Source organism: Salvia miltiorrhiza, chromosome 8, assembly GCF_028751815.1.
Source record: "Salvia miltiorrhiza cultivar Shanhuang (shh) chromosome 8, IMPLAD_Smil_shh, whole genome shotgun sequence".
Classification (NCBI taxonomy): domain Eukaryota; kingdom Viridiplantae; phylum Streptophyta; class Magnoliopsida; order Lamiales; family Lamiaceae; genus Salvia; species Salvia miltiorrhiza.
The window spans coordinates 33,360,498-33,375,039 of NC_080394.1; the positions used below are offsets into that span (position 1 = coordinate 33,360,498).

Sequence of the window (14,542 nt, forward strand, 5' to 3'; positions counted from 1 at the left end):
GAACCTCGAGTTTAATTGAGTCTAAATATTTTTTTAATTTATATTTATATTTAGAATATTAATTGTTTTTCTTTTAAAATAAATTATTTCATTCACAATAATATAATATGATAATTATTTTCTTACAAAAAATAAAGTTAATTTAAAGGTTTAATGCAATTAATACTAATTATAGTATATAAATATAAATTTACATATTAATAATTTATATTTTCAAACTAAATCACTTAACGAACTTGTTCACAAGCTAATGAATCAAATAATGCTTAGCTGAAACTTGATTCATTTATTTATCGAACTCAATTAAATAAATTTGAACGAGCTTTTTTCAAGTTGTGCTCCGAACAACTTGAAAGTGATGGATTGATTTGTCTACTCCTATGAATATGCCAGGAAACTTTTGTAAATTAATTTTGGCACCTATAAATTGACGTTAAAGGAGAATTATTAGCTTCTTTCTCATATATTGAAAAATCGACGGTGCACTTTCATACATTAAAATATATGAAAATTATGAAATTATTGCAGTAAATTGATAAAATATCGTCAGCTGGCAGCATCCTAAGCCATTCCCTATATTGTCGGTAGAGACATCAAAATTAATTAGTTGATCTCATGTACGTACTTGACCCCCTCGTACAATTACCCAGAAAAAAAAATATATTGTCAAAAATTGATCGACGAGATATATGATGATCTGCAGAAAGTTTTACATGCAGTTTTTATTGCATCCACAATTTAGTCCATTTTAGACTTTTGATCACTGGTTAGTCAGAAATTTGTATGTCAAAATATAAAATCTATATATAGTTTTTTTTAACCTCTCAAAACTTAAACAGTTAATTTTATACTCCAATAATTGGGTATAGCAGAATCTTGAGATGGGGGAAAATATGTATTAATTTTGGGTGTGTTTGTTGGAAATATGGTTTTAATGCCATATCTGGAAATTATTATTTAATTAAATATTTATTATTTAATTAAAATAATGATTGGATGTTAATCTACATCTCGAGTAGATCAACGTGATATACTTGAAGTCTCAAAACCGATTTCCGATGAGTGAGATATTGTATGTCAAAGTTTGGATGTTGAAGAGGAAAAATAACATTTGTTATGTTATCCCACATTGGAAAACATAGAGATGTTTTTCATGTATAAGAATAGCAAAGCACATGGAGTTGATAAATTGACTTGTGGGTTTGCTAGTGGGCTTGATCTAAGTACTAGCCTCGCGCGCACACACACGCGCGCCGCCGCCGACGACGATCGATCGATCGGACGTCCGGACGGACGGACGACGACGTCGCCGGACGGGCGGGTCGGGTACGGGACTTGGATCTTGGCAATTGGTGCTTTGGGGTGGTGTTTGGGGCCCAAACTATTTTTTGGACCAACTCCACTGGGCTTTTTATTTATTGGCCCAACAGAATTATTCTTGGCCCAATGATTATTTTTTATTCCCAAGCCCAGCAGCAACAGTTGTCAGCAGCAGAAGCACGCCAGTACGACTTCTGCATGGCAACTTCGATTTTGCAGCTGAGTTTTGACTGCGCCCACCGGCCATCATCTTCAACATTTACGGCTTCCAGCCGTCGGAGTAGAATTCAAAGTCTTGAATTCATACTTACCACATGTCTATAAATAGACCTCTGGAAAGCTTGCAGAAGATACACCAACAAATACTGCATTCTGCCATTCCTTCACACTCACTCTCTGCACAACACTTGTGCTCTGTTCTTGATCCTATTTAGTTCGCCGGAGCTCGCCGGATTGTGGTGCTACATCCGACGAGACGTAGTCGTTTTACCTTTGGGGAAGATACGCCAAACCGAAGAGCACTACCGGGGCGATAATCTTCTTGCGGGAAGAGATTCATCTCGACTCGACTTTGTTTATACGTATAATTTATTTATACAGTGTATTTCAGTTGTATCAAATTATTTGAGTTGTAATTTCTCAAATTATTTTCGTTGTAATATCTCAAAATATTTTTTTTGTAATATCTCGATCGTGTACCCGGTTCTAACAATCGCAAGAAGATTATTTCTCTGCCGTTGATACACGTTCGAGAAATGGCTCACACCGACGTCAATATGGATGGCTCCACCACCTCTGCAACCATCGGTTCAACCACGTCGTCAATATTTTCCTCGTTTGCATCAACGGGGGCTTCATCGTCAACATCTAGAACTATTGGTCTTGCCGAGAAACCATCAACGTTCTCAGGCAAGAACTTCAAATATTGGCAAGAGAAGATGCTATTCTACCTCACAACCGTGGGGTTTGCCGGATTCTTAATGGATGATAAACCTCCAACCCCGAGTGAAGGGGAAGGGGAGACAAGCCAAGAAATTCGTGCCGGATATTTGAACTGGTGCCGCGGCGACTACTTGTGCCGTAACACCGTTCTCATATCTCTGGACGAACGGCTCTACCGTGTTTTCAAGGTTCATGAAACCGCGAAACAATTGTGGGAGGCCCTTGATCTGAAATATCAAGTGGACAAGGCAAATACTACCAAGTATATTGTCGCCAAATGGTTGGAATATAAAATGGTCGACTCCCGGCCATTGATGGACCAAGTGGAAGAGTTCCAAAATCTTTCACATGAGGTTCAAGCCGAAGGGATGCCCTTGGCGGATGCATTGCTCGTTGCAATCATCATAGAGAAATTACCTCCTAGTTGGAGGAAATTTCAAAACCTTTTGAAGCATGAGCGCTCGGAGATGTCCGTGCCGATATTAATATCCAAGCTTCAAATGGAGGATCACGTGAGAAGTCGTGATCAAAAGGGAAAAGCTCCAATGGAGGCAAAGGCCAATCTCACCGAGAAAGGCGGTCCCTCCAACAAACGTGGTCGCCCTAACCCTAATAATAAGGGTAAAGGGAAGCAAGGCGGACATCAACCATCAAAGTTTGATGGTGTATGTTATAATTGTGACAAACAAGGTCACATGGCTAAGGATTGCCGCAAGCCAAAGCGGAAGAAGGCAAAGAGCAACGTGAACAACGTCGAGAAGGACTTCGACGATTGGAACCACGATGACTTTGCTGCCATGATCTCCGAGGTGAATCATGTGGATAATCCTAACGCTTGGTTCGTGGACACCGGCGCTACCGTTCATATATGCATAAATCGTGAGTTGTTCCACAACTACAAGGAAGTGGAAAACAAAACGATAATGGAGGCTAGCGAGCGGACATCCCAAGTCCTTGGCATGGGAGATGTGATTCTTCAACTCACGTCGGGCGTGGAGATCACATTGAAAGACGTATTACACGTTCCAACTGTCCGAAAGAATTTAATTTCGGGCTTTAGGCTTACGAATAAGGATTTTGAATTGTTTTTCAAATCTGACTATGTTGTAATACGCAAGTGGGGAAAGTTCCTAGGGAAAGGCTATGCCTCCGAAGGACTTTTCAAACTTGGTGTAAGAGCTTGTAAGCCTGCCAAGGCTAAGATCAATAAAGATGCATCAACCTCTTCTGCTTACTTGATTGAGTGTTCTGATTTATGGCATTGTAGACTTGGACATGTTAATCTAAATGCTATAAAGAGATTAGTAAAAATGAATTTACTAAAAGTTGATGAATACAACTCACAAGAAAAATGTGAAGTTTGTGTTGAAGCCAAAATGGCTAAGTTACCGTTTAAATCGGTAAAAAGGAGCACTCAACCATTGGAACTTATTCACACCGATGTTTGTGATTTAAAGTTCGTGCAAACTAGAGGTGGCAAGAAGTACTTTATCACCTTTATAGACGATTGCACAAAGTATTGTTACCTTTACTTATTGAAAAGTAAAGATGAGGCTATTGAAGCTTTTAGAAACTTCAAAAATGAAGCCGAGAATCAACTTGGATGTCGAATTAAGATGGTTCGAAGTGATAGAGGTGGAGAATATGTAGCTCCGTTTGCTGAATTATGCAACGAAAGTGGTATAATCCATCAAACGACGGCTCCTTATTCACCACAATCTAACGGCGTTGCTGAACGCAAGAATCGAACTCTTAAGGAGATGATGAATGCCTTGTTGATTAGTTCAGGATTACCCCAGAACATGTGGGGGGAAGCTGTCTTAACGGCCAACTATATCTTGAACAAGATTCCACTCAAAGGGAAAGATGTAACTCCCTATGAGCTATGGAAAGGAAGGAAACCTTCGTATAAATACCTCAAAGTGTGGGGGTGTTTAGCCAAGGTAGAAGTGCCTTTACCAAAGCAAGTTACAATAGGACCTAAAACGGTGGATTGTATCTTCATTGGTCATGCACTTAATAGCAGTGCCTATCGTTTTATAGTGCACAGATCGGAGATACCTGATATACATGTTGGGACAACGATAGAATCAAGGAATGCTATATTCTTTGAAAATATCTATCCTAACAAGGATGAAGGTACATCGAACTCTAATGATGGAGTTGATGGTGATGCTACAGGTTCTAAACCTATGGAAGTAGCTAGTAATTCTACTCAAGTAGATGATGCCACAGGTTCTAATCATGTACCACCTAATAGGAAAAGACCAAGGTCTAAACCTATGGATGTAGAACCGAGACGTGGGGAACGAGTTAGAAAAGCTAATGTCTATGGACCGGATTATGTTGTCTTGATGCTAGATGGCGAACCGGTGACGATTAAAGAAGCTATGTCTGGCTCAGATGCAGCTCTCTGGAAAGAAGCCATCGATATTGAGATTGATTCCATTATGCAGAATCATACTTGGGTGTTAGTGGATCTACCACCTGGAAGTAAAGCTTTAGGATGCAAATGGATCCTAAAGAAGAAGTACAAATCTGATGGTACTATAGATAAGTACAAAGCCCGACTTGTCGTTCAAGGTTTCAGGCAGAAAGAAGGGTACGATTTCTTCGATACCTATTCACCTGTGACCAGACTAACATCTATTCGGATGCTTCTCGCTATTGCTGCCTTGCACAATCTCGAGATTCACCAAATGGATGTGAAAACTGCGTTCTTGTATGGCGAGTTGGAAGATGAAATATATATGAAGCAACCTGAAGGGTTTGTAGTACCTGGGCAAGAGCACAAAGTATGCAAACTTCAAAGGTCTTTATATGGGTTGAAGCAAGCACCGCTTCAATGGCATTTAAAATTTGACAGTGTAATGTTGTCAAATGGATTCAGAATCAATGAGTGCGATAAATGTGTCTACATTAAGAATTCTAATAACGGATATGTTATTGTTTGTCTTTATGTAGATGACATGCTCATCATGGGAAGTAATTCCCGAGTGATTCAAGAAACCAAAGGCATGCTAAGTAAAAATTTTAGCATGAAAGATATGGGCTTAGCTGATGTTATCCTTGGAATTAAAATTCTAAGAAGACCTGATGGTATTACTATAACACAATCTCACTACGTTGAGAAAGTGTTAAAGAAATTCAACGCTTTTGACAAGCCAATAGCTAAGACACCATGGGAACCTAATGTGCATTTGAGTGTACACAAGGGAGAACCTGTTGACGCGATAGAATATGCGAAGATTATTGGGAGCTTGTTGTATCTAACAAATTGCACTCGTCCCGATATAGCATGCTCGGTCAACAAGTTGAGCAGCTTTACAGCTAACCCTAGTAATGAACATTGGAAAGCTCTTGAAAGGGTTTTGAGATATTTGAAATATACTCAAAACTATGCGATTCATTATACTAGGGAACCCTCTGTACTTGAAGGGTACTGTGATGCAAATTGGATATCTGATGCCAAAGACTCGTTTTCAACGAGCGGTTATGTATTCACTGTGGGGGGGTGGTGATGTGTCTTGGAAATCCAAGAAGCAAACATGTATTGCTAGATCGACCATGGAATCAGAATTCATAGCTTTGGATAAAGCTGGTGAAGAAGCCGAGTGGCTTAAAAATTTCCTCGAGGATATTCCATGTTGGTCGAAACCTGTGTCGTCCGTAATAATTCATTGTGATAGTCAAGCTGCTATCGGACGAGCACAGAACCATTTGTATAACGGTAAGTCGAGACATATTCGTCGACGTCATAATACCGTGAGACATTTGATCACTAGTGGAGTTATCTCAATTGATTATATAAGATCAATTGATAACATAGCGGATCCTTTGACAAAAAGTATCCATCGAGATCAGATGTATAAACTGTTAGGGGGAATGGGTTTGAAGTCCACAAATTAAGGATAATCATAGTGGCAACCCAACCATGATGATTGGAGGATCCCAAGAACTTGGTTCAATGGGACAACTAAGCTATGAAAATCCGTGTGTTGAACACTCGAATTGCCTATTCCTTGTAGAACAGTGAGTGTTCGGAAACCTGCACGTGGTGAGGTTAAGTCTTTGACTTTTAATGACTCTAGAACTCCTCGAAGAGGACAAGTATAGCAGGATACTTGAGTTAAGAGTCACCTATGTAAGTGTGAAGTGGGGCCGCTTCGATTGAAACACTTATGAATCCAAAGAGGTGTTCCAAGGCCAGTAATGGACACAAACGTGAGAACGAATAAGGATTGAAGCAATATTGTGTCAATATTGTTGACTCAGTATACACCGAGGAGGACTAGTTCAAGGAACCATATCCACTAGGCCGCCGGTATACTCGATAACATTGACTATGGCAGGTTCAAAGCCACAAGCTACCTTTCCAAATGCAATGTTGTTTCTTAAGAGAACTGAGCTAAGTGTTTGCATACTTTCGCATACTGTTTTCTCACTCATGTGGGGGATTGTTGGAAATATGGTTTTAATGCCATATCTGGAAATTATTATTTAATTAAATATTTATTATTTAATTAAAATAATGATTGGATGTTAATCTACATCTCGAGTAGATCAACGTGATATACTTGAAGTCTCAAAACCGATTTCCGATGAGTGAGATATTGTATGTCAAAGTTTGGATGTTGAAGAGGAAAAATAACATTTGTTATGTTATCCCACATTGGAAAACATAGAGATGTTTTTCATGTATAAGAATAGCAAAGCACATGGAGTTGATAAATTGACTTGTGGGCTTGCTAGTGGGCTTGATCTAAGTACTAGCCTCGCGCGCACACACACACGCGCGCCGCCGCCGACGACGATCGATCGGACGGACGGACGGACGACGACGTCGCCGCCGCCGCCGGACGGGCGGGTCGGGTACGGGCCGCGGCCAAGGACTTGGATCTTGGCAATTGGTGCTTTGGGGTGGTGTTTGGGGCCCAAACTATTTTTTGGACCAACTCCACTGGGCTTTTTATTTATTGGCCCAACAGAATTATTCTTGGCCCAATGACTTCTGCATGGCAACTTCGATTTTGCAGCTGAGTTTCTTCAATGACTGCGCCCACCGGCCATCATCTTCAAGCCGTCGGAGTAGAATTCAAAGTCTTGAATTCATACTTACCACATGTCTATAAATAGACCTCTGGAAAGCTTGCAGAAGATACACCAACAAATACTGCATTCTGCCATTCCTTCACACTCACTCTCTGCACAACACTTGTGCTCTGTTCTTGATCCTATTTAGTTCGCCGGAGCTCGCCGGATTGTGGTGCTACATCCGACGAGACGTAGTCGTTTTACCTTTGGGGAAGATACGCCAAACCGAAGAGCACTACCGGGGCGATAATCTTCTTGCGGGAAGAGATTCATCTCGACTCGACTTTGTTTATACGTATAATTTATTTATACAGTGTATTTCAGTTGTATCAAATTATTTGAGTTGTAATTTCTCAAATTATTTTCGTTGTAATATCTCAAAATATTTTTTTTGTAATATCTCGATCGTGTACCCGGTTCTAACAGTGTTGTCCTTATATTGGGATACTGTCTTATTTTTGTTTATGAAGATTTAATCATTTAATGTTAGATCATAAAGACAAACAGCTTGTCTTGAACATTTTGGAGCCCATATACCTTGCTTTTTAGGGCGTGAAAGTGAAATGACATTTGCTCGTCTACCTAGGAATACCCTAATCACTCAATTCCATTTTAATCACTCTTCTTTCAAGTATTAACAACAAAGCATTCATAAGGGAGATGAACGAGATTTAATTTCATGTTGCGTATATTTTATTTTGTATATAGAGGCTCTACATAAATTAACTCAGAATTTGGCCTGAATACCCGAAATCAGGGTGTAGGCCCGTCTCAACTATGGGCTTTCTCGACCACCCCAAATCTACCGTTAGCTAATTAAAATTTGTAAATTAAAAATTGACACAAAAAAATTGAAATTGGAGAAATTTATTAAAATATTATACTAGTACACTATTGCTTAGATTAGGCGTGTCATCATATTCATAGGTAGTTTAATTTCAATGAAATCGGATTTCATAAGTTTAATTTTTTCTTCTTCATCTCAAATTGATAATAGAGAGAGAAAAAAAATCATCGGGCCCTAGACAACTAAAATTGCGCTCCAATTCTTTTATTTATTTTTGACTTAGGGGAGTTGGGGAGGGGGAGCAGTGAGGTTTGAACCCGAGACCTCACAGTTCACACACAGGAGGTCGCACGGCTTGGTGTCTTCTTGGAGACACTGCTCTCCAATTCTAGCTACCTATGATTCCTTTTTTTTTTTTTTTGAATTAAGCTACCCATTCCTTTTAATTGGACTATAAAACATTTCATCCCCCCAAAAAGAAACTCTAAAACATTTAATAAATTGACTGGGACTTCAGAAAATTCCTGCCCTAATAGTTTAAATCAGATAATTTTCAATTGTCATTTTCACATTAAATAGCACGCCCACAAACAATCTCCCCCATTATAATTTAGGCTAAAATATCGCCGACACATAATATGGAAAAATCGTCTTACCTAGCTCAAGAATTAACAAGTAATTAAATTATATCAAAATACGAAAAAAATAGGTCACTAGAATCAACTCGAAATGAAAATTATATAAGCACGTATTCTTCCATCACAAATCATGTTTCGTTCTACTTTCAATTCTTTAATGCAAAAGTATTTACACATATTTCTAATGTTTATAAAACTATGATAAGAAATGCGCATTGATCTTGATCAATGCGCATAATATGATACTGCTAATACCACAATTGATAAAATTATGATAAGAAATACTATAGTCACCAGTTGATCAAAGCGTAATTTGAACAATGACTAGTATTTCTTATTAGTAACATAATCTGATACTGCTAATACCACAATTGATAATTTAATAAGGCAAAAAGAATTACGCCATCATCCTAATTCGAACAAATGAAATAAATTATACTTTTAAGTATAATGTTATTTTACTAATTCGGGGCAAAAGGCGTGAAAATAGCACATACAAAAAGAAAGTCAAAAGTGAAGAATCTGGAAAGTCACATGAAAGAGGTCCCTCATCATTAAAACTGTCGAATTTTACCAAAGGATTTAGAATTGCCGCCGATTTCAAATGCAAATACTTAATAAACTTATATAATGTCCGTACATAAAGTATTAGTATGATTTCGTGAGTTAGGTGGCATTATTTATTGCACACGCTTCACCTAATGGAGAAACTAGTTTTTTATGTCCTTATAGATTATATGGGGACAGCAGCCTCTGTGTAGTATCAAAATTGCTTCGAATGAAAGTATGATATTTTTCATTAGTATGGTCCTCTTATAAATTTGATACTACAAAATATTAATTTCAGATAGCCTTTCCATCCCCATTTTGGCATCTTCTTAGTAGATTAAAATCATTTTAATTAGTTATAGTTGTTGTTGAGTATTTGATACTCATGTTTGGTTATTGTCATTATGTAGACAAATTTGCTAGTGTTGCTCTCAAAGTATCTGACAGAGTTGATACTTCGGCTGGTACTGTTCATTACGGGAGTACTGTTCATTACGGGTTTTCAGCTTTGCGATTTTCCAGCTCATTAGTGTTTGAGTATATCACGTCTCTTATGGATATATCTCACATTATATCAGCTATATGCTCGAAATATTGAGGGTTTATGATTATAGATTGAGTATATCATCTTTATTAGAGTTCTACTCAAGATATAACTCTTTCTAGGGTTTGCCTATTTAAGGAAGAGAATGAGGACGTTTTTGGTGGCTGATTTCTTTGATGTTCTTCTACATATTGGAGAGTAATTTCGTGGGTTTCAGATCATACAATTTCGTGAGTGTGTGTGATCTTGTTCGATTGCTTTTTCGTGGGTTTATTGAGCAATCTGTTGGGGGTAGTGTTTTCTTATTCGTTTGTTGCTTTCTCCAGCCTGTTGGTGGATGTTATTTTCATGGGTGTTGGTGGTGAGTGAGGTTCATTCACGCTTAGAGATTAGATCGTTGTTCTTTTCTCAATTATTCATCGTTGTGAGGGTTTGGGAATATATTGAGGCTAGAAGGCTAGAGAGTCTGTCGCATAAGTCCTGTAAATATCTTATCTTCACTAGTGGATAATTTACCCTGGGCGTGGCCCCTCAGACGTAGGTGTTTTATCACCGAACTGGGTGAACAACTCTTGTGTTCAGTGTTGTTACTTTCGTTGATACTTTGTGCTGCACGTTTGCTTTTTGTGTGTGCGACATATGCAATTGGATAGGTAACTTTTCAATTGGTATCAGAGCGGGTCACCTAAGTTATCGGTGTTGATCTTGGTGTTTTCCGCAATCTATCCCGTTGTCGCGCTCGATGGCCTCGCAGAAAGAAAGTGGGTCAATTGTCAGGCCACCATTACTGGATGGAACGAATTATGTGTACTGGAAGCATCGAATGGCCTCATTCATTCGAGCAGTGGATGAAAATTCATGGACTTCTGTTGAAGAGGGCTGGACTTCTCCTGTGGATGATGAAGGAAAAGAGAAACCTAGAACCAAGTGGACGACCAAAGAATTGGCTGCATCGAATGCAAATCAAAAGGCGCTAAATTCTATTCAGAATGCTGTTTCCATGGAGGTATTTACTCTGATCTCTATGTGTGCTACTACGAAGGAAACTTGGGATGTACTTCAAAACACATACGAAGGAAATTCTAAAGTAAAGAAACAGAGGCTTCAACAACTGACTTCGAGGTTCGAAGAGTTAAAGATGGACGAGCATGAAACTATCACTATGTTTCATAGTAAAATTCTTGCTATTGCAAACGAGAGCTTTTCATTGGGTGAAAGAATACCTGAAGAAAAACTTGTTCGAAAGGTGATGCGTTCCTTACCGGAAAGGTTTGATTATAAAGTCACAACTATTGATGAAGCGCATGACGTGACTGATATTAAACTTGAAGAGTTGATTGGATCACTGAGAACGTTTGAGATGAACATAAGGACTGGGAAGAATGATAAAAGAAAGAGCATTGCTCTGGCGGTGGAGTCCAAAAGCTGCAAAACGGAAGTGACGAACTTTGATACAGATGATCTGGTGGAATCGTTTGCCTTATTTACTAAAAAATTTGGAAAGGCATTTAATAGGTTCAAGAAGAAAAGAGGGACTCAAAAGGATTTCAATAATTCGAACCACATGCAGAGTGAGAAAAATTCTTCTATGACAAGCATTCAATGTTATGAATGTCATGGATTTGGTCATACTCAATCCGAATGCGCCAATACCCTGAAGAAACTCAAGGAGCATAACAAATCCTACAACGTGTCTCAAAGTGATGAAGAAACGGATGAAAGCGGGAGTGGTTCTGATGAGGAAACTGTTGCTCTGGTAGTAAGAACTCTGAAACAGGTGAATAAGTATGAGGATCCTCTAAAGCTTGAAGAAATAACTGATTCTGAATCTGTGAATGTCAAGTGTGATAGTGAGCCAAACAAAGTATCAGATGAAGTAACTACTTTGATGCGAACTTCGGAGAAAACTGATATTGATGTTGTGGCATTTACTGTCAAATTGAATGATCTAAAGAATTCTGAGTCAACCCAAGATATGCTGAAAGATGATGATGTTGTGGATCCTGATGAAGATTATCTTGTGCAAAATTATGAGCTTATGTATCAAAAATGTTTGGCTATGCTTGAAGTTAACAAAACGCTTTCTGTCAAGCTTGGAGTTGTCACGAAGGAGAGAGATGAGTTTAAAGGTTTATCAGATAGTCTTCAGAAAGATGTTGATGCTCTACAACAAACAATAAAGTTAAAAATTAGTGAACTCGAACATCACCAGAAACTAGTTAAGATGATGAATTCTGGAACTGAAAAATTTGATGAAATTCTGGAACAAGGGCAGAATACAGATGATAAAGCTGGTATTGGATTTCACAAGAAACAATGGGTTCCAAAAGATGAGATTTTGAGTACAAACAAAGTTTGTAATCCTTCTAAAGATGTTCCTCATGCTCATATTGCCCATGCCTCGTACAGAAACTTGCCTCCTAAAAGGAACCTTCCATCTAAGTTTGTTCCAGTTTGTCATCATTGTCAAAGGCGCGGCCACATTCGACCTCGTTGCAGATTTCTTATAGCTGACAGGAAGGCAAATTTCAAAAACTTGAGAAAGTCCTCCTACAGAAATCACAGAAGTTATGTTGTTCGTACTTCTTCTTGGTCAGGCGCGCAAGATAAATGGTATCTTGATAGTGGATGCTCAAGGCATATGACTGGAAACAAGAGTTTATTGACAAATATCAAGACTGTATCCGAGAAAGGAGTTACTTTGGGTGATGGAGTTCAAAGTAAAGTCATTGGAACAGACGATGAGACTGGTATGACTGGAAAAGGTACTGTTAGTATCTCTCATTCCTTTCGACGTGGAGTTGGTTCTGGTTTAGCTAATGGTGTTCATGGAAATGGTCTGCTAATTGCTTGATCTTTTTGTGATACATCCTCTATTTGCTCTTGATGTGAGGGGGAGAAGTATCGTTTGGTACTCTACTGTTGTTGCTGCTACTCTATGATGATTCTTCCTAGATGATAATGCTCTTGATTATTTGTTGATGGTCTTTGTTTTTTTTTTTTTTTTTTTTCTGATGGGGATGTATGATCTTCCTTGTCCTTGATGTCTGACAAAAAGGGGGAGTGAGTGGCTGATATTCGTTTTTGGTGTGTTTGTTGGTTGATGGAGGTTTGTTTATCTGATGCTATCTCTTGGTTTATGATTGATGATTTAAGGGAGAGCTTATGATTAAGGGGGAGCTGCTTATGCGAAGCTTGTGAATTGAGGGGGAGCAACTATAATGCTTGCTTATGGTGTGATCTTGTTGTTTGTTGATTCTGTTGAGGTTCTGCTGGTGCTTTGGTGTTTTGTCTACATCAATGACAAAGGGGGAGTTTGTTGAGTATTTGATACTCATGTTTGGTTATTGTCATTATGTAGACAAATTTACTAGTGTTGCTCTCAAAGTATCTGACAGAGTTGATACTTCGGCTGGTACTGTTCATTACGGGAGTACTGTTCATTACGGGTTTTCAGCTTTGCGATTTTCCAGCTCATTAGTATTTGAGTATATCACGTCTCTTATGGATATATCTCACATTATATCAGCTATATGCTCGAAATATTGAGGGTTTATGATTATAGATTGAGTATATCATCTTTACTAGAGTTCTACTCAAGATATAACTCTTTCTAGGGTTTGCCTATTTAAGGAAGAGAATTAGGACGTTTTTGGTGGCTGATTTCTTTGATGTTCTTCTACATATTGGAGAGTAATTTCGTGGGTTTCAGATCATACAATTTCGTGAGTGTGTGTGATCTTGTTCGATTGCTTTTTCGTGGGTTTATTGAGCAATCTGTTGGGGTAGTGTTTTCTTATTCGTTTGTTGCTTTCTCTAGCCTGTTGGTGGATGTTATTTTCGTGGGTGTTGGTGGTGAGTGAGGTTCATTCACGCTTAGAGATTAGATCGTTGTTCTTTTCTCAATTATTCATCGTTGTGAGGGTTTGGGAAGATATTGAGGCTAGAAGGCTAGAGAGTCTGTCGCATAAGTCCTGTAAATATCTTATCTTCACTAGTGGATAATTTACCCTGGGCGTGGCCCCCCAGACGTAGGTGTTTTATCACCGAACTGGGTGAACAACTCTTGTGTTCAGTGTTGTTACTTTCGTTGATACTTTGTGCTGCACGTTTGCTTTTTGTGTGTGCGACATATGCAATTGGATAGGTAACTTTTCAGTTGTTGCAATCGTTACTTTACTAGTGTATTGATCAAGTGGGTAGGGTGGATATATTTTCTACATTATATTCAAGTATACAAATGGTTTTGGGGAATGTATTTGTCAGAAATATCAAATACGTACGTTTCAGAAAATATGGAGAAATAATTTCAGATTCACTGAATGTATAATTTGAATAAATTAAAGTTGTTATAAATTATGGAATGATTGCCACTACATATATCTATTCATTTTATTTTTATTTTTTCTCATTTGTTTTTTTCGTTTCTATTCAATTCCTGCCACTGCACGATTTTCCTATATCCAATGATAACATGTGGTAGGAGAAAAAACTTATACTCCCACGTATTGTTTTATTTTTTCATCTATTATCTTTGTTTCGACAAAGTAGCATCCCCATGTTTTTCCGCCACTTACTTATGGAGTTTTTTTTGTTTTTTTTTTCATGCAATTGATTCGATCATACTAGTTTATGACATTTTGTTTTGAAGTATTAGAGTTAGGTATA

The 14,542-nt window shown here is 38.3% G+C and overlaps 1 protein-coding gene across 1 annotated transcript; it reads left to right on the plus strand.

Annotated features, from left to right (window-relative positions):
• Positions 1-10,616: 10,616 nt before the first annotated feature.
• Positions 10,617-12,728, plus strand: LOC130998358 (uncharacterized). Its single transcript, XM_057923782.1, has one exon. It carries the CDS (start codon positions 10,617-10,619, stop codon positions 12,726-12,728), a length of 2,112 nt encoding a protein of 703 aa, XP_057779765.1.
• The last annotated feature ends 1,814 nt before the right edge of the window (positions 12,729-14,542 follow it).

Coding starts and splice junctions, on each gene's coding strand:
- LOC130998358 (XM_057923782.1), top strand. CDS start 10,617: ATGGCCTCGCAGAAAGAAAGTGGGTCAATTGTCAGGCCACCATTACTG.